The 18401-nt window shown below is 41.2% G+C and overlaps 1 protein-coding gene across 2 annotated transcripts in view; it reads right to left on the bottom strand.

The window, feature by feature from the left end:
- Window positions 1-1671: 1671 nt before the first annotated feature.
- The window catches only part of IDUA (alpha-L-iduronidase), a 44930-nt gene continuing 28200 nt past the window's right edge, over window positions 1672-18401 (bottom strand). Inside the window, exons 1-13 of one of the 2 annotated variants that reach the window (XM_051777565.1) lie at window positions 17252-17537; window positions 15782-15864; window positions 15058-15165; window positions 14259-14354; window positions 13488-13690; window positions 12884-13063; window positions 10432-10648; window positions 9654-9869; window positions 8912-9033; window positions 7529-7654; window positions 6873-6949; window positions 5988-6088; window positions 1672-4619 (exon numbers count right to left, since the gene is read on the bottom strand). In XM_051777565.1, coding sequence (XP_051633525.1) covers window positions 4519-4619; window positions 5988-6088; window positions 6873-6949; window positions 7529-7654; window positions 8912-9033; window positions 9654-9869; window positions 10432-10648; window positions 12884-13063; window positions 13488-13690; window positions 14259-14354; window positions 15058-15165; window positions 15782-15863 — 1629 coding nt within the window. In that variant the 5' untranslated portion in view covers window position 15864; window positions 17252-17537 and the 3' untranslated portion in view covers window positions 1672-4518. Of the gene's footprint in view, window positions 4620-5987; window positions 6089-6872; window positions 6950-7528; window positions 7655-8911; window positions 9034-9653; window positions 9870-10431; window positions 10649-12883; window positions 13064-13487; window positions 13691-14258; window positions 14355-15057; window positions 15166-15781; window positions 15865-17251; window positions 17538-18401 lie in introns of those variants that run through there. The other variant, XM_051777564.1, reaches the window with a different exon arrangement.

Here is an 18401-nt window from a genome sequence, read left to right as displayed (position 1 = left end):
GCTTGAACAATCTTGTCTACAGTAGCTGATGATTATCTTCTGCATCTGTTGGAAGGAACATAGAAACCAAAGACTCTTCTCCAAAACAAGAGACATTATCCCAGGGCTGCAGGCAAGTCTCTCAAGCTTGTCTCTCCCAGGATTTCCAGGCTCTCATAAGGCTCATAAGGCTCTCAACCAACTTCAAATCTTTATTTGTTCCTTGCTCTTCAGGTCTCAGGAAAGCTACCTTGACAGGGAACAAGATGGTGAACTCCCATCTAAAGCTAAGGACAGAAAAAGAGGAGCAGTAGCAGGCAACGCTAAAACCCCACATACAAAGAGACTAAGAGTGTTGAGAAAATATCAGCCTTTTCTGCTGGACGAAGTGCAAGGTCAGTGCATCGACTGAATGTTCACCACCTGCACTCCTCTCCCATGAGGAAGTATTGGGGTGGAATGCATGAACTTAGGACTTGTATCACAACTGATTAGACAGCACTAACCCTTAGCTGAAGGAGCCTGTCCTTTGGACAGAACATTCAGATGAATACTACCAGTCCTAGAGAAGTGGGATTTTTAATATCTATGGTTATAGTAACTGTATGACCAGAGCAGCTAGGAGTTCTAGCAAGAAGAGATGATCTATATGCAGGACCAAGTGCTTATTGTGCTTAGTGTAGCCTGTCCAAATGAGTTAGGCAGTGAAATCCCCCCTCAGGCACATAAGGTTATGCCTCCAGGCTCATAGGAACATAGTGGTGATTCTGGATGAATACACTACAGACTTATACACACCCCAGGAATCTGACTTGTACTTGGGGAAACATGTTCCCATCAGGACCACAAGCGGGCCCTCATCGTGTGATCTGGTGAGTTAATAACACAGATGGGCATTACCTCATATCCATTTCTCTCCAACAACTGCAGGAAATGTGAAAAGACGAGGTAGGGTAGGGCAGGCAGTCAAAAGTGTATTCTGAAAAGATTTACACTTCTCTTGAAATTCCATCAAGTTCAACATGAAACATCTGGGGTGTATCTAGATGCAGGCAGTCTTCTGTCTGCTGTTTGAGCTGGCTGATGAAAAGCAGCCTGCTATTTCTGTTATTTAAGCGTGTGTATAGGTCCCAAGTCATAATCTTTGTCCTGCACAAACTTTCCAATAACAAGAGAAGACAAAAAAACTGTTAACGAATTAAACGGACTGTTGTTTTGTCCTCAGAAGGTCCTTCAGTGCTGCAGAAAATCTATGACTGTGCAACAGCAGGAGGGACCCTGCAAGGATATTGTCCTTCACACACCAGTGAGCCTCCTCCCAGCAAGGACACTGCAAGTCCTGAGATATGACACTATGATACCCTGTTGAGCTCGACCGGTTTCCCCTGGGCTGTGGTATCTGAGGCAATTACATGCACTTAGGTTTCTACTTAAGCCTTGAAATTTTTTATGGTAAGGTACTTCTCACGTTTCATTTTTATGTCATGTTGGAACATGCACCAGTCAAGGTATCCTTTATACCTTGTGCTGGTAGAGGCAGCGAGCTGCTGTGTGGTACTTGGTTGCTGGCTGCGGTTAAACCATGACAATCCTTGAGAACGGTCTTTAATTCCCAAGATTTAGTTTTTGACACAAGAGTTTCAAGCAGTTTCTACAACACAATGATCAGATCCTGTTTTTACAGGGTTCATGTGAAAGATTAAAAACTGATTTTATTGGGTAGCATAAAACATGGTAACAAATGCAGCATATACACAATCAGACAAAATAAAACACAGCTGAAAGATTCTTTCAGTTGCAAAATTGTTATATGGTTGCAAAATTGTTATATCCCCTCAGAAGGTTTTGTTTGAAGTGCAGGCAAACAATCCTATCTTGCAGATGCAGCTAGATTTTCTTACTTGGATTTATGGCCAGCAAGAGATACACCTGACTGCTCTGCAATCTTGCTTTGGTTCTGATACTACAGAGCTACTAAGCACCTGCTACTCAGACTGTGATGGGGGGCTGATCACTGCCTGGTAACAGGGGAGATTAGTTAAACATGCAATTTTGAAAGCAATATCAGACAGAGTCAGCAACAGAGCGTTACAGAAATCTCAAGTTTCAAGTATTAAATAATGTTCTTCTGTAGACGTTAAATTAGAGAAAAGACAAGAGCATTCCGAAACTTCTACACTTCGTTTGAAATACATTCAAGCCTGTAAATATCAAATTATCTTCTCTCCGTAATTGTTTATACACACTTATCCCTTAAAGGAATAAGTTTATACCATAGCAGCAAAGAAGATTTGTAAAGGAAATCTTCTATTTTTCATGGTTTGCACTTATATTTTCTTCTATATCCCTGAATAATAAAATCAATACTCTTCAGAACACCTACGTTTCTTTTTTTTTCCAAACAGTTGTAGCTGGTGCATTGTCCCTGGTCTGATAAAGATTGCTATATTCTGATTGCCAGTGTGGGAAAATTTTAAACCAGAAGGCTACTCAGGTAGGACATTCTAACAGGGTCAACTGTCCTCTCAAGCTCCTGTATCTTTCCCTGCTTCAGACACACTAAAATCTCTCAAATCCCTATAATTAATATTTCTCTAAATAATTTTTTGTTGTTCCACCTCATACTAGCAAAACAATATGTCTTAACTGCTAGATTTTATTTAAATGTGTATCCTGATTCTTCACTTAGGGACAGCTATAACAACTTGAAAATGCATTTTTACTATCTCCATCCAAGTAGAACTTACCAGTAACTTTTCCAAAACTGAGAAGGTTATCGCTTCAGTAGGCTCCATGGCCCTTTTCTGTTCTGCCTTATGGACAAGGAATTGGAAGATTAGAATGTGACACGTGACCCCTATTCAAGCTTTAGTGAGGCAAGAAATATTTCACCTCAATTCTGTGACAAAATTAATCTTTTAAGGCTAATTTTCGGTATAAGTATATGAACAAGTAATCAGAAGGTAAGGAGATACAAGGCCACACCTCAGCCTGTACTGGCTTTTTGTATAGGCTTCTTTTCTGTGCTGTAAAAGTGAGGGCATTTGAGGTAATTCAGCTCTCTCCTACTGTGCAAACTTGTCGGTTTTGTTTTTGTTTTTGTTTTTTTTTCTCTGAGACCTCAATGTTTCATCAAATACACAGTCTTTGTTGTTATGTTGGTGAGGTGGCTGATGTCAGCAAAGAAAGCAGTAGGGGATTTGTTTGTGTGACAAAGTCAGTCCCCTTATGGAAAACACTCCAGCTGTTTTCACTGGCATTATCCTTCTTTCTACAAGTGTTTTAGAGGCATAGCTCAAACTGTGCCAATTGTGAAAAGGGGAGAGTAAAAAAACACCCCTGCAATTTCAGGGAACTTTGCTGTTTATATAAAGTGTTTGGCAGCTGCAAGCACAGCCAGCAGTGTTCTGTAGCCCACGATCTAGGGCTATCTCACACTTGTGCACATGCCTTGCAAAGCATAGAAGCTCAAACTGTTCTTGGTTAATTTCCTAAGTGTTGTGAGTAGCAGCCCTGCTGCATTCAAGAGTGTGCTCTCCTGAAATACGAAAACACAAAAGGCTCTAACTGGTGTTTTAGCTTTCTCCTGATTATCCAAAACCAAGTGGTGACTTACAGTCTGAGAGGCAAGGCGTGCTGGGGGGAGACCTCACCTGTAAGGGCTGTAGGATGCCAAGCTAGGTGACAGTAATGGTGACAGCAAGGGAGAGGAAGAGGGACTTTCAGGGTTAGAGCCTCTACCACAAAGAGGCAGTGGCTCATGGCCATCGTGCAAACAGGCGACTTGGGCAAAAACAGAAAACAGAAAAGGCAGGAAGTTTGGAGCCTAGGGCTCTCTGTGTCACCTTCCCCTCTGAGGATGAGCTGCTATCCCTTCCTCTGCCTATGGCAAATAGCTGTGGCATGCCAGGAACAGTCACAAATGCTCAGAGAGCTGGGTGGAAACTCCTCTGTGAGAGAGTGAAAAACCTCATACACCTGAAGACATGGCAACTGATCTGAAAAAACCTGCTGTGACTAACCAGCAGGGAAGAAGGGATCCTTCACCTCATGCTTTGGATGCGTTTGGTTTCTGGGCACTTTTCCATCAAACCATTATGTCAGGACAGCCTGCCAGCTAAGGCAGGCAGTTTACCCTCAATCAGGTCTCTGCTGCCATCCTCACTCACACAGTGAAGCAATGGACCAGTTCCTGCTGCAGTTTGTGACCTCTATAAATCTTTGCTTGTCCTGGCCATTAGTTCAGCGTAAAATAGGGAAGAATAAATATTTATTCCCATAATTCCTAGTTAACTGAATCCCAATCCTATGGCAGCCTCTGACCAGTTGGGTTGTCAGTTGTGGCTGTTTGATAATGCTGTCTTTAGTCCTATGAAGAGTTAATAGGGGCAGTTGCTTCTAACTTGCATTCCTAACTTGCTTCATCAGGTCCTTTCCATACTCCCTCCTCAGCCTGGGAGGAGTTTATTTTTCTGGGGGTTTGTCATTTGCAGGGAACATACACCAGTCTGACACCAAGCCAGGCACCACTCTTCAGGGTCACTTGAAAGCTTCAGCATACTCCACGGGAAGAGAGGGCGGGCCTGCCTTCCCCCAGTAGTCAATGGCACGCACTCTGTAAAAGCCGGAGACTGAGCTTCCTGCAAATGAAAAGGTTAGAAATGTCACTGTGAAACGCTGACACCTGTGGCACCTGGAGGATGTGAAGCAGGCGCTACTCCTGTGAAATGCAGGTTTGTGGAACGGGCTGGGGAAATCAGTTCTGCGCCGTATGTAAATGTGTCTGTGCGTGTCTAACTAAAAACAATTACAAATTCCCCATGGCCAAGTACTAGCGTTTTTGCCTTCTTGCATCAAGGAACCTCCTCCCTCCTCCTTAGGATTTGCAAGTACAGCCACAGGACTGCTTTACCAGCAGTCCCTCTGGAAGAAGACTATGACATCTTCTGCAACAAACAACTAGTAATTTCCTTCTTTTTTCTGACTTAACTTTTCTGCCTGAATTGTGCCTTTCAAACAGTTATGTGGGGACAGGATCAACAAAGAAGCAGAACAAGAAGCACGCAGGCTGACTGAAAACCCTGTGCTCAACTCAGGAAGCAGCACCACTTACTTTAAAGGCAGGTAAGTTGATGTTCTGTGGTTCTGCTGATTTTCGTCCTTGATCCAGTTCAAAGAACACAGCTTTCTGTAGCAGACTCTTTGACCCCACAAGCAATATAAATTTGGTGGTTTTTTATCTCTTTACATGATTTTTATGTGTGCTTTAGTATTTTTTTCTTTAAGGAAAAGGATGCTAGAAATAATGGGCGAGGAGGAAGTACCTAGCAATAAAGGCTGCTGAGACATGAGATTTTTTTGAGTAGTCTTTTTTTTGTATTTGTTGTTTTTGAAACAAACAAATAAAACTGGTATTTAATATTGTAATATAATATAATAATGAATACTAGTTTCAGAGATCTGCCTTAGCCCTGATTTAGTTTTTGTTTACCTATGTAGCCTTTATATTGCAATAATAGCCATGAACTTTATTATGCACCTCCTGCTCACATTAAGATTTTCTCGGGTTAAGATGAGCTAGTGTTTCTGCCAAAACTATCTCTGAATTGCTCTTTATTAGTATCACTGTGAGGCGAGGTCTGTTTCTGTTTCACAGAGCTCTCATCAGTGTTTATTATCAATACCTGTTAGACAATCATGCTGCAGAATAGATCACATCTGGTTAAACAAAAAAAAAAACAAAACCAAAAAATACCCAAATAAAACAACACTATCTTCTTTCACTTGGGTGTTTAGTCCTCATGACTATTTGTCAATCAGTGTCTGTCCTTGAGAATAAGGCTCTCACTGAGAATGTGGTCCTAAACACAGGGATGTGCTCTTATTTGTGTTGGGAGTGTATGTTACCAGAAAGTTATGTACCTTCAATAGTTACTAAACAATGTTTCACACACATGAGTGGCAATATCAACATGACAGTTTACCTAATATGCGTATTCTTGCCATACCTGGACTGTAGACCCAGAGAGTGAATATTGTGTCTTTGGCATTAACCCGCCGGTATGCTTTTCCATCTGATGAGAATTCCACTTCAAACGTCTTTATACACCTAAAAAAAGAAAGACAGCTCAGCAAATATAACTGATAATGAGTTGAGCAATCAAATACTAGTCTTGGGGCCATTTCAACAAGAAGGCCAAAACCAGGAAACAGTCAGTTGACTCAATCCTACCAAATGTAGGATGGCGTGCATTGTCAGTATAACAAATAACCAGGGCCCCAACAGCCCACAGAACAGCCAGGCTGACTCCCACATTGTGTATATGCAGCATGACAAAATATTAAGCATCTTTTACTCTCAAACTCGGGTTATCAAGGCTGAAGAGTCACGGGAGACTGGCCTGAAAAGGAGCTAAGTCAGTGCTTCATGAGGTGTAGTCGTACAATGGATCATCTCTGACAGTTCACCTACAGAGTTTCCAGTCCAGTCCAGTTTGCTGAAGCAAGGAATTCCAGGTTTTGTCTTCCTGTTCACATCCCTTACAGAGATGTGCAAGATCCCACCTAGGCATTTGGTGATAACTTTCACCATGAATCTTCCTGCCTGCTATGCTGAAGGCAAGTCCCTCAGAAATGCCATTGAATGCTGGTGAGAAACAAGCAGATTCCTTTGGTCAGGCAGCAAACCAGTCAGGGTTGCTCTCCCCAGTTAGTGCATCCAGGTCTTACAGTTCATTTTGTCAGACAAATGCACTGCAACATCTCTCAAGGAACAATTATTCATTAATTTTTGAACCTGTTTCACTCTGTTTCACTCTGTAAGACTGGTGACAACTTAGGTAGTAATGCATTGGTAACTCAGTTGTAACCATTTTATTTTAAAAGATACTTACTTTGAATTTACATAATCATCATCCCACAGCACAGTGACCTGCCCCTTTGTGAGAGGGATCAAACGAACACCAGTCACCTGTCAAAACACACATAAGAAAACTGTACAAACCAATCAGCCACATCAGGTTTCTGTGTTCATCCTTCCTTACTAACTATTTGCTCTGACTTTTTTCCATTGAGACCAGGTGAAAAAACAAAATTCCTGGCTCTGTGGTTTTGTAGCCTATGTCTCCCACCCATCAGCCTTGCAGAGGACCTTCAGAGGCTCTGGGCACCACTATGAACTGAATGAGCAGATACAGATGTCTAATATATGACAGCCACAATTCCATTTTATCTTTAGTTATCAATTATTAACTGGAGAGCTGTTGTCAAGCCTTGTGGCATATCATGAGATTTTAAAAAAGATACTGCAGTTTTTAGCACTGCATTATTACTTTTCAGCAATGGATAAACTTTCATTTATCTCAGTGATGGCTCCTACCACTTGCTCTGTAACGCTTTATCTTGAATTATATCTTGGAGAACCTTCTCATCAAAGGAAAGAACTGTGTTTTAATGAATAGTTGATCCAAATGTCAGTCTGGCTCTCCTTAGTAAGATTTAAAGCAGGAAGCAGTTTCTCTTCTGGTGAGTCTGACAGTAGAATACATACTTGACCTGGAGCAGATCTGGGTCTTGCACAGATGTGGACAAGAAAGACTGAGGGAATGGGAAAGTCTTGTTTCAGTGTCAGGATGCCATCTTCAGGAAGTGGGAATGGGCCTGCTACCAGTGGGTCCTGTGGAGCCAAAAGTAGTGTTGTGAAAAATCTTTCATTACAGCACCCAAAGGCCAACTGTAAAATCAGTGTAAAGTGCCTGTGTATTTACTCTGGGATTCTAAATTTCCAACAGAGATGGTGTTGCAAAGTGCCTTAGAGCCATCAAAGTTCTTCAAGCTGGGACACTTTTCTATCACACCTGTTTTCCAGCTCTTCAGGAAACACGAGGGTTTCTCCATCTCACAATCTGGGTTGATCAGAAAATGCCCTTTAGGCACACTCTGTCACTTCTAGTAGCCTTTTAGGCTACAGGTCTTTATGAACCATGCCCCTGTCTCTTCATAGTGTGCAGAGAAAACTGTTGCTAGCTACAACAGCCACACAGCTGGTCTCTGAGGATGAGGCTTCACCAGATGGACAAGGGCATCTAAAACCTCACTACTGCCCTTTTAAAGGAAGAGCTGATGGCTCCTACAGTATCCAGCAGGCCTTAGTGCTAGTCATTTATGGTGACTGGGAAGAGAACACATAGTACTGCATACCCAAGTCAGAAAGCAACTACTCTCTGTGGGCCCTGAAGGGTATGAAGGTGGCCTCCTTTATTTTAACCTATGTGTTTGAATGCATAGGGAAACTATCAGAGAGGGGGTTGAAGTGACATATTCTCACACACAGTAAGTAATTTCCACATGGCTTTTATCCAAGGGAGAAGAGGAGTTCTCAGAGAGGACTCACTCCTTAAATTACCTCTGCAGTGTATTCAGCACTACTGAGGATTAGGGGAAACTGCAGCCCTCCCTGTGAGCCCCTGGAGTCTTCTGAACTTGCACAGGGTAGTTTCCACCTCAGGGAGCTGTTTCTTTTCTATTACTGAGGGGGTCCATTTCAACTCTCTAATGCAGCAGTTTGACCCTTCTGTAACACACACAGGGCCATGTGACTTACTTGGGGAGGCAGAACAGAAAGGGTCTCAAAGCTCATTGAAGCAGAGAGAAAGTGGAACTTCACCAGGAGCCACTGTGCCTCTTGAGTTTATGGGTAGGCCAGTAGCAAAGAAGTTGGTCATCTATATTTAATCTCTTGTATAACATAAACACAATGGTATCAGTTGTGTATCAGCTACCTTTCTCTGCATGACTGCAAGTGCATTTTTGTGCATATGTGAGAAGTAAATGACTGTGGCCTAAGGAAATTTTGACAACCTGGCCTGATTTCTTGTCTTTTTCACAAGCACTTTACCTGTACAACACTTAAAGCAAACACATATAGTCATACCTCAGCATCCCTTATTTGCTGGAACTGTTCTGGAGAAGGAAAGTCAGGGCTTCCTAGGTTTTTCCACTTCAGGTAGGGATTGGTTTGGTTGTTATCCAGGTAATATGTCACATACATCAACTCTTTAGGAACACAAATGAAAGACAGTAAACTCTTTACTTGGATTTAAAGATTAACAAGAATAAATTTAGCAGAAGAAGTGTAAGTCTACCTTCTCAAAAGTGATTTCAGCACATTGGAGCCTGGCTTTCACTGGAAGTCCCATGGCCAGCACCCTTATAAGGCTCTACAGCTTACATTTTCTAAGTTTAAATTTCAAGCAGTCCCTTCCATAACCTGAATTGAAATCCTCTTTTGGCACAGGTGCAGCATATATTCGTTAGGCAACTTCATCAGCTGATTAATGTGGTCATGTTGGCTGTCTTGGAGTCATCTCATTGAGGAAACTGTTGCCTGGCATTATCCAGACAAGGACACTGAGATTAATAACTTTCCAAAAAGACAGCACTTGGCAGCTGCCATTAAAGGCAGGGTCAAAGTGTAGGCATTAGGAAAGCATTAGGAAAGAACCTTTCCTAGAAGAAAACCATGATACCTCAGAAAATCTAGGAGTGCCCAAAAGATTAGAAAGTTAGCAAATGAAACTCACTCTTGCAACAAAAGGCAACTAAGTAGAAGTGTTTCAGCAGATATTATATCCTAAAGATCAACTATGTGAGTGGCCTACATGATATTTGTTTACCTCTAAGACTGGGGAAATGGGTGGCATTCACTGTGACGGTGCTGATGTTGGTTGAAGTCTTGTTATCCTCACTTAAACACATCAGTAGGGTAGCTTGCCAGCTGTCTGAGCGTTGCATCTCACTTGGTGTGTGCACAGACACCAGCACACCAATTGTGCTGCTTTGAGTGCTTTCAACCCCATTGCTCTTCACTTCCGCAGAAATCTGCTTTTCTCCTTTAAAAGATGTGACAATTCTGTAAGCACCACTGCTAGTAAGATTCTGATATAGGAAGGGTCAAAGCACACAGATCTGTAAGCTGAGCTAAGTTCTACCTTATTTTACCAGTTATAGGATTCAGTCAGGTTTATTTTTCAACAGCAGAGCATGCACATACTACAGCAGTTCTTATGCTTAGCAGTTCAGCAAGCAACATGCAGAGATGTGACAGGGAATAGGTTCTTCCTTTGGTATGTTGAATGAGTCTTCCAGCTGTGGGGATTTCTTAAAGTCATTTGCAGCCTGATGGGAAGTACCCCTTGCATTACAAGAGGGAAGTACTAGTCAACAAAAAAGGAGTGGCTGGCACACAGAGAGTACAAACAAATACTGGACTGTCAGGAATATTTTCTGAGCTATTAATTTCTCTGAGGAAACGGAGTTTCGTTTTCTTAATGCAGCTGGTAAACAAAGGGTGGGAGAAATCCTGCTTTTATGAATGGTGAGATAGCTGGAACAATCTCCCTTAGGCAGGAAGGTTCTAGGTGGGATGTGCTCTTTAATCAGTGGTGACCATACCTAGCAGTGCCAGCAAGCCCATGACAGTCAGCACCGGTTTCCGCACCATCTGGACATGAGGTGGCTTTGTGTTGTTCATCTGAAAACGTGCTGTCAGAGTCCGCTGTGTGAAGTAATGGGGGTAGTAGCTCAAGAAGGCATTGTCATTACTCAGCAATGTGTAGTTGATGGTGTTGTTGGCCTTAGAAATGAGCAGGTTTTGGTGCTGGATGATGACCTGCAAAGTCAGAGAGAAAACGGACCTTCACCCCGGAGAAAATCCAACACACAGTGCCTGTATTTTTTTTTAGTCTTTACAATGTACTGAAAAGAACTGCCTTTTAGAAAAGTTTGAAGAACAAAACTGCTCATCACAGTTCTAGGAGAAACTATACTTTAGGTTGTTGCCGTGGAATTTTGATGCTGAAAAAATCTCCAGAGCAGTTAATCAGGGGTGAGATAAGAAAGGGTTTATTTTGCCAAGGCTAAAATGTGACAAGATGCACCCCCCAGCCATGCCTGAGATGTTACATTTTATAATACCATCCATCCAATCCCAGATGTGTCCACCCTGTGGCCTTTACTCTGGTCCGCCCCAGGTCCACCCCCTGAGAAATGGGTCTGGGGGTTTTGGGACCCCGTGTTCATCCCACTTTCCTCTTCATCAGAGCACAAAGGGTACACAGTTACCTCATTCTTGACCGTATTCTGTGGTTTAGGCCCTGATATGCTGTTCTGCCAACAATCTAGGCCTTGCCTTGACAAAAGACTAAACACCTCTGCTGTGTTCAGGAGTAGGATTGATATAGGGAGCATAGAATGGGGTAAGAGGGTTAAGGAATGTGTAAACAAGGGTGCTGGAGAAAGGGAAAGGGACAAGGGACAAAGGAGGGGGGGGGTTGCTGCTTTTAAAATCTACTTCCACTACTTATAAAACTTACAAGTCTTACAAATATTAGAAAAATAGAAAACATTAGGGGCTTAAGGCATCAAGGTGATATATTAATCACTGCAAAATCTGAAGTGTCTATATAGTTATCTGAAGTGTCTACATAGTTTTGCCTGTAATAAGTCTCTGAAATAATTATTACTGGTACTCTGCGTCAATAACTAATACATTTCCTTGTCTACTGCAGTACTATTGGTGCTCCTCTGTCTTGAATACTTAATTAGGAATCTGGATTTTAGATTAAATCTAAATGGTCCTCCAAATCTGGAATTACTTTGTACCCACTATACCAGTGGCTGGGGTACTGGTTCTGGATTCTGTTTCTCAGTGAGTTGTTCTTCCCACTTGGTGCTAACTTGGAATTAGTTCTTACAGTATTTCACTGGTTGCTGTGCTGCTTTCTTGCAAAATGTCAGAATTCCCAACCTCTCTGTTTAACCAAATTGTGCCCAAGTATCAGAATCAAACAGAACTTCAGAAGGCTGACAACTGAACAGTCTCACAATTGTGTCCCTGAGGGAACACGGGGCTTCAGCTTCTACACACCCAAGTGTTAACTTTCCACTGGATGTGCCTTTTTTCCCCCTTCAAATCACCATGTCATTATAAACACTTTTGTCCTCACAAACTCTCGGCAATGTAGTCAATAACTTGTTGCCTTACAGAAGATTGCTAAGTGTGTATGCATTCTAAAGGAACCGGGAGCCTTTGCCTCCACAGGAGCTGCTATGTTTCTTTTTTCTGGGTGACATACACACTCCTGTGTTTGGGAATTACTGCTTTGCACAGGAGCACTTGGACTCTTTATGCTGTATAAGGTCGTGGCTCACAAAGCACCAGGCCTGCACTGGAAACTATTGCTATACAGGGGAAGAGCTGAGCTTGTTCTGGGGCCAAGGTAAAATTACTGCAGAAGGAGGAATGTTGAGAATTCTCTCCTTCTGCTGCTTTTCTGAGCATTATCAGTAATTACTATCAGTAATTAATAAGACCCACATGTACAGTCATTATCCAAAACCAAAGAATGGGCTTATGCTGAGAGCTCAAGGGACTTCTTAATTATTCCTGATGTCTCTTGATGAGATAAACTTACGAAGGAGCTGGGAAATAATGTCTCACATGTGAGGTGACAGCTAGCAGTAGTGAGATCAGAGCAGCAATATTACATCACGGAGACAGCATGTGTGGGTATGGTCTTACCAGGTGGATCTAACGGGGTGACTGTATTCAGTACCTCACACATTCTCCATCTCAGGTCTCTAGCACTTCTCTGACTGCTTCTCAGTTTGGTTTTGGGTTGGTTTTGTTTTTTTTCAGGAAAGATGAAGAAAACTAATACAAATTAAATCAAGCTGCTGAAAACAGACTATTCAGGGAAACCCAAAGTGTATCAGTAGGAAGCTCTCCTTTTTTAGGATCTAATAGTTTGAGTAGCTGCTTAAAAACTAACTGTAAGTCTTCTTTTGCAATGGCATTAACACATCAGGAGTCATTACTGTGACAACACTGCCAATGAACTGTTACCTTTACAACCATAGCTGCATAAGTCACATCAGCTCGCCAGAGCTGTGGAATGGACCATCCAACCATTGGATCTGCTTCATCATTGTATATGGCAACAGAAGAAAAACTTGGAAACAGCTTCTGAATTTGTTGAACTACTTCTACTTCTTGTTGCAAGATGTAGAGAGAATTCCCACCTCCCTGCAACAATATTTCATATCTGCTTAGTGAAAGGGAGCTAACAGTAGTAAACAGACATAACCTACAGACATAAACATATTCCGAAAACATGTTCCCCAGTTCAAGAGGAACTGTGGACCAGATAATATTAGTATTTTTATCTCATCCACTACAGTATGTGCTGTTTGCGTGAGCTCCTCCTAGAATACAAAACGAAAAAGAAATAGAGGAGTCATTTCCCCGTGGGAATTAGGCAAAGGCAAATTTGTTTTGAGTGAAGTCTGGTAGCTGAACATCTTGAAAATTTTGTAAGAACAGGTAGCCATGCTTCCTGCTATAGGCTGGACACTCATGTTCACCATCATCAACTTCATAAGTCAGAATAAAATGTAACTTTTATTTAACTGATTGAAAAATTTGCTTTAAACTGGAATCTTGTACTAACCTTCTTATGGAGAGAGATGTAGTCCAGCCTTACACCAGTCTCCCCTGTGAAGAAGTTGGTCCCATTGTAGCAATGACTCAGAAGACTCCAGCATATGGGTGACTTGGGTAAGGGGTGGAATGAATCCCCAGGCCCTCCAAATTTCAGAAGAGGATTGGCTGCTCTTAATCCTTCTGAGCAAGCATCGTAATAGTTGAGAAACCCTAAGGTCCAAGCAGAAGCATGTATCAAAGATGACAACTTAAAACAGAAACTGGATCTAAAACTACAAAGAGATGCTACAACTCTATTATTTGATTTATTGGCAAGACCTCAAAAACTGAGGCTATCCTTTCCTATGCATTGACAACACGAGAAGATATCAAAACCCCAGCTGCATTCAAAAGGTTATTTATTCCAAAGGTCTTGTATGGACAGGGTCCTAAAACACACAGCTGTCAATGGAGAGTTTTCCTCCACTCCACCCTTCAACCCTTATTCCCAATAACAGTACCTTATATCCAACCAATGAACTGTGTCTTAGTGTAACTCCTGTTTCATTTTCCCTGTCCCACTATCCCCGTATGTATATTGATATGCAGGCAGGGAATAAAGTGCAGTCAGTAACATGACCTTAGCAGACTAAGTGTAGGGGTACCTGTCACATTCCTTACCACTCCTGTTTACCTTACTTCTTTGCCAGTATATCTCCTATCTCATTGTTTGCCCTCCACTCACCCCACATACCTGTCTAACTTTACCATACTACTAAGTGCTCCAAACCATGCTTACCTTTCACTGTCATAGACACATTGTCAAAGTCATGGTGGTCTGGTTCATTCCATGTTTCAAAATTCCATTTGGCAACATGCTCCAATCCATACCTATCTGTAGGAGAGGCCTCATGTATCAGTGAATGGCATATTCGGACAATATGATCCAGACATTGATCCAGACAATCTTATCAATTATGGCTGCAGGTGAGGTTCAGCACCCAGAACCACAACTACATAATTTCCCTCATTATTAAAAATAATATTATTTAATATTATTTAATAATATTAAAACCAATATTTTCATATTTAAAATATTGAAAATAATGAGGGAAATGTGATTTGGTAGTTTCAAAATGATCTCTCATTTTTGATGAAATGCAGCAATATTCAAAAAAGATGAAAGGTGAGAAGGAGCTGAATTCCAGCCTTGTGGTTAGGCTACTCATCTACCTTTAATTCAGGTTGAGGCTTCTGTCTCATTAGAAATATTTGAAGTTGACATGCAAGAAGCATTCAGGTTATTCTGTCCTAGTGCAAGCTGTGTGGTTTACAACCACAGCAATATAACTAAGTTACGAGTCAGTTCTTAGAGGGAGGCCAAATATACTACCCAGAGCACAGCCTTCATTCTGAATGGATCAGCAAAAAAAGGGACTACTATTACATGGTCTGATCTGGCTGCTTTTTTTTTTTTTCAGTTCTGTGCTGAAATCCAGGGTCTTAAAATTGAACACAACACACAGAGAACTTCTTGAAGTAGCTACAAAGGATTACAACAGTATAAATAGCAGAGCTTTTTTTTTTTTTTAACTTACCTATGTATCTGCTGGCCAGAACTGTAATTAAGTTTCTCCATCTTACTACCTGTTCTTTATCTTCAAAATCTAAAAAATATCCTGTTGGATTCCCCATCAATTCAAATCCTAAAAAAGACACAAGGAATTGGGTCTCCTTTTTCTGTGAATGGTATCTCATTTTGGTCAATGAAGGGGCTATCACATTATCCGAAACAAACCTGTTAATGAAGCATCATTAAATGGGCTTTCTTTCCTGTTCTTCCATGTTCCCACCAGAAATATTTTAGATTTGAGGTTGTTCACATTTGTTACTTGTCAATGACTATAGTAATCAATACTAATAATTGCCAGCATAAATGCAGGGCTCAGAGAAAACTTTAAACAGCGGATGCTTGCAGAAATCCACGGGAGGTTATACCTTGAGTATACCTTGGGCCTTTTAGGTACACATCAACAGGTACAAAGTTTTCTCCTGTTCAAGAGGAGAAATTTCCAAATTCATACATCTGAAACTGCCCTTTGAAAGCAATGTAAAACCATTTGTATTGTTTTAATTGCTGTAGTATTGTTTTGCTGACACTGTTTCCATTTGCATGGACAAGAGGTAAAGGAAAGTAGGCAAATAATGAATATTTATCAAAAATAGCTTTGGAAAAACTCTCTAATAATTTTCTAATAATTGTACAATGTGGGCAAAGATATACAGATATATCAAGCTGCGAAGGCAGGGAGCTGTCCTTACCTGGAATTAGCTTGTTTTCCCACAGGAGATCCATAAGGTTGTCCAAGGCAGTAAAATTGTAGTATAGTCTGCCATTCATCATTCTGAAGAATACAGGTAATAAAAATTACAAATGTAAATTACAGCACAGGTAGCAACTGGTAGTAGACAATGGGTCAGATGGCTTCCTTCTCAAAACTGACATGTAACCAGGGTTCTTGAAATTGTACACAAACTTCCTTCCTCTAAAGTCATGGGTGTTCACCATAAGCAAGTCTTGTTTTTTCACCAATCCATGCTCTTTTCCTATTCCAGCAGCAGCAACAGAAGCCATATAATGATCCTGCTTGCTGAATTTTGTTTTTTTAACAAAATATTAAGATTTCTAACTCTTTGCTGAAATGAAATCTACATAGGTTGTTTTTTTTTTTTGCTAAGCTGTTTTTTCAGTTCCCATTAGGTGACCTACTGCTAGGCCTTGATCACCTTCTGTCCCATATGAGTCTTTCTTAATGTTCTCTTAATTTGCAAAATATAATATAACTTTCTTAGTGGCACTTCTTATGGGTTTAGGTCCAGCTGAAAAATAACTTTATATCTTTCAAAGAATGCTGAATTTATGCACACAATGTCTGTAATTTTTATTTCATTGTAACCATTTGCTTAGTTATTCTCAGGCTGCAATCCTTTTATCCAGCTTTGAATAAGTGCATTCAAAGACTTGGGAGCAGCCCCATGATGAAACCCTCTGTGTCAGGGAATCTTGCAGGAGCACTGGTAGTAAAATTTGGACACTGGAATTCTTTTACCCAGGAGATGAAAACCGGCATTTGCAATTTATCTGTGATACATTTGAAGATTCGCTTTAAATTCCCAAAAGGCTCTGTAAGCACCCTTGACATCAGTCCTGCCCTGGCCACACAGCAGCACTGAGCAGGGTCTTGGCAGCACCTCTCTAAGCTGATTTCTCCAGCCATGCCAAAGCAGTACACCTAATTTTTCTGGTATAGTGCAGCCTGACCATTTGTCCTGCAGTCTTGCCTGCTCTTTCCCAGGCACCTTGCCTCTGCTTGGGTGGAAAGCTGTACAAGTGAACTGCAGACGCAATGTTTTAGGTATGGGGGAATGGGGAGAGACAATCACCTACAGCTCTTGCAACTGATCAGGATGAGATGTGAGAATGGGGCCATCAACAGAGCTCTTAAAGCAATGCTGGGCTCTGTGCTGAGATTCATAAATTGTTTCTTTCTGTGCCTTCCCGTGTTTCTAAGCCTCTTTGATTGAGGCTCTTCCTCTGCGCTTTCTTGCCAGGGAAAGGTTTCAGTAAAGAAACTGTAATAGCAACCACAAATGCCCAGAGAATTAAGAAGGGCTGACAGAATTGCAGAGAGAATAAATAAAGTATCTGTGCAATCTGAAGAGAAAAAATCTCCAGCCGTGATCTAGAAGAGGAAAACAGGACAGGCAAAATAAATATAACATAAGCCATACCCACTGTACCAGCTCCATATATCCTGTATCAAAGCACACAGTCCTAGCCCCAGCAGGTCACACTCTTTTACCGAAGACCTAAAGCAGGCTTTTCTCTTTTAAAGTATAACAGAAATGGTCATGACAGAAGTTGTTATGTATGCAGCCACTGATGGGCTTACAGTCCCTACCCAAATAGTGCAGCTGTAAAAGAAGCAAATAGCAGAAAGATATTTGCTTTCGTATTCATAAAAGTATTTTAGAAATCACTGTTGAACTACAGAATGACCATCTGAAAATAGGGGTTTTTTTTGGCTTAGACAGATATTTTTTAAAAAGTCTTGACAGTCCTATTCCAAAGTTCAGAGACAAATATTTTCTTGCAAAAGCTAGCTAAGCTCCCTCAGATCCATTAACTATTTCCAGTTGTACCCTGTGTTCTATTGAAATATTTGCTTACATGCACACTTACAGTCAGTGTGCATAACAATGATTAACTATGTGGTCTTGTAAAAACTTAATAACGTCATTTAGATAATAGCAAAAGAACTAGGGTCTTCCTGACTCCAGTACTGTGTGAAAATCTATGGATGAATAAAACTTTCCATCTGATATACGTACACTTAAGACCCCAGCACATCTACATTTTTCCTACTCTATCAATTAAATAAAACATTTAAAACAGAATGCCACTGCCAACCATGAATGAAGTGATGGTACATGAGATCTTATCTTATGTGTGTAAGTGTAGGACTTCTTATGTCCTTTGGCTGATCTGTCATTTTGTATGAATCTCTTTTGCCTTGCAAATGGACAAGACAGTATGCTCCCATTAATAAAACTGGACTGATAGGATTGACACTTCCTCAAATTTTGATCTTATCCTTACCCATACTACATTTCTGATGTGAGATGGATGGGTTTTTTATAACATATATAGTATTGCTAGAATTTCCCTGCCACACAGCGGCTGGAAGCCATGCTGACTGTTGCACTTGGGGCACAGCTTGGCTCAACTGTCAGGTTGTTACCAGGAGCGATCTAAAGACAATTCTAGAACACTGAAGACCAGATCAAAACTGTTAGAGGCATGTGACAAGGCAGATCCCTGACCCAGGGTAAATTCATTTGACGTTTCCATGCCATGTGACTGTCAGGGATGGTCCCGTGC

Source organism: Manacus candei, unplaced genomic scaffold (genome assembly GCF_025592945.1).
Source record: "Manacus candei isolate 608988 ecotype Guabito, Panama unplaced genomic scaffold, ASM2559294v1 h1tg000010l, whole genome shotgun sequence".
Taxonomy (NCBI): Eukaryota; Metazoa; Chordata; class Aves; order Passeriformes; family Pipridae; genus Manacus; species Manacus candei.
The sequence above is the reverse complement of the archived record's forward strand: the minus strand, read 5'-3'. Positions and strand labels throughout refer to the sequence as shown.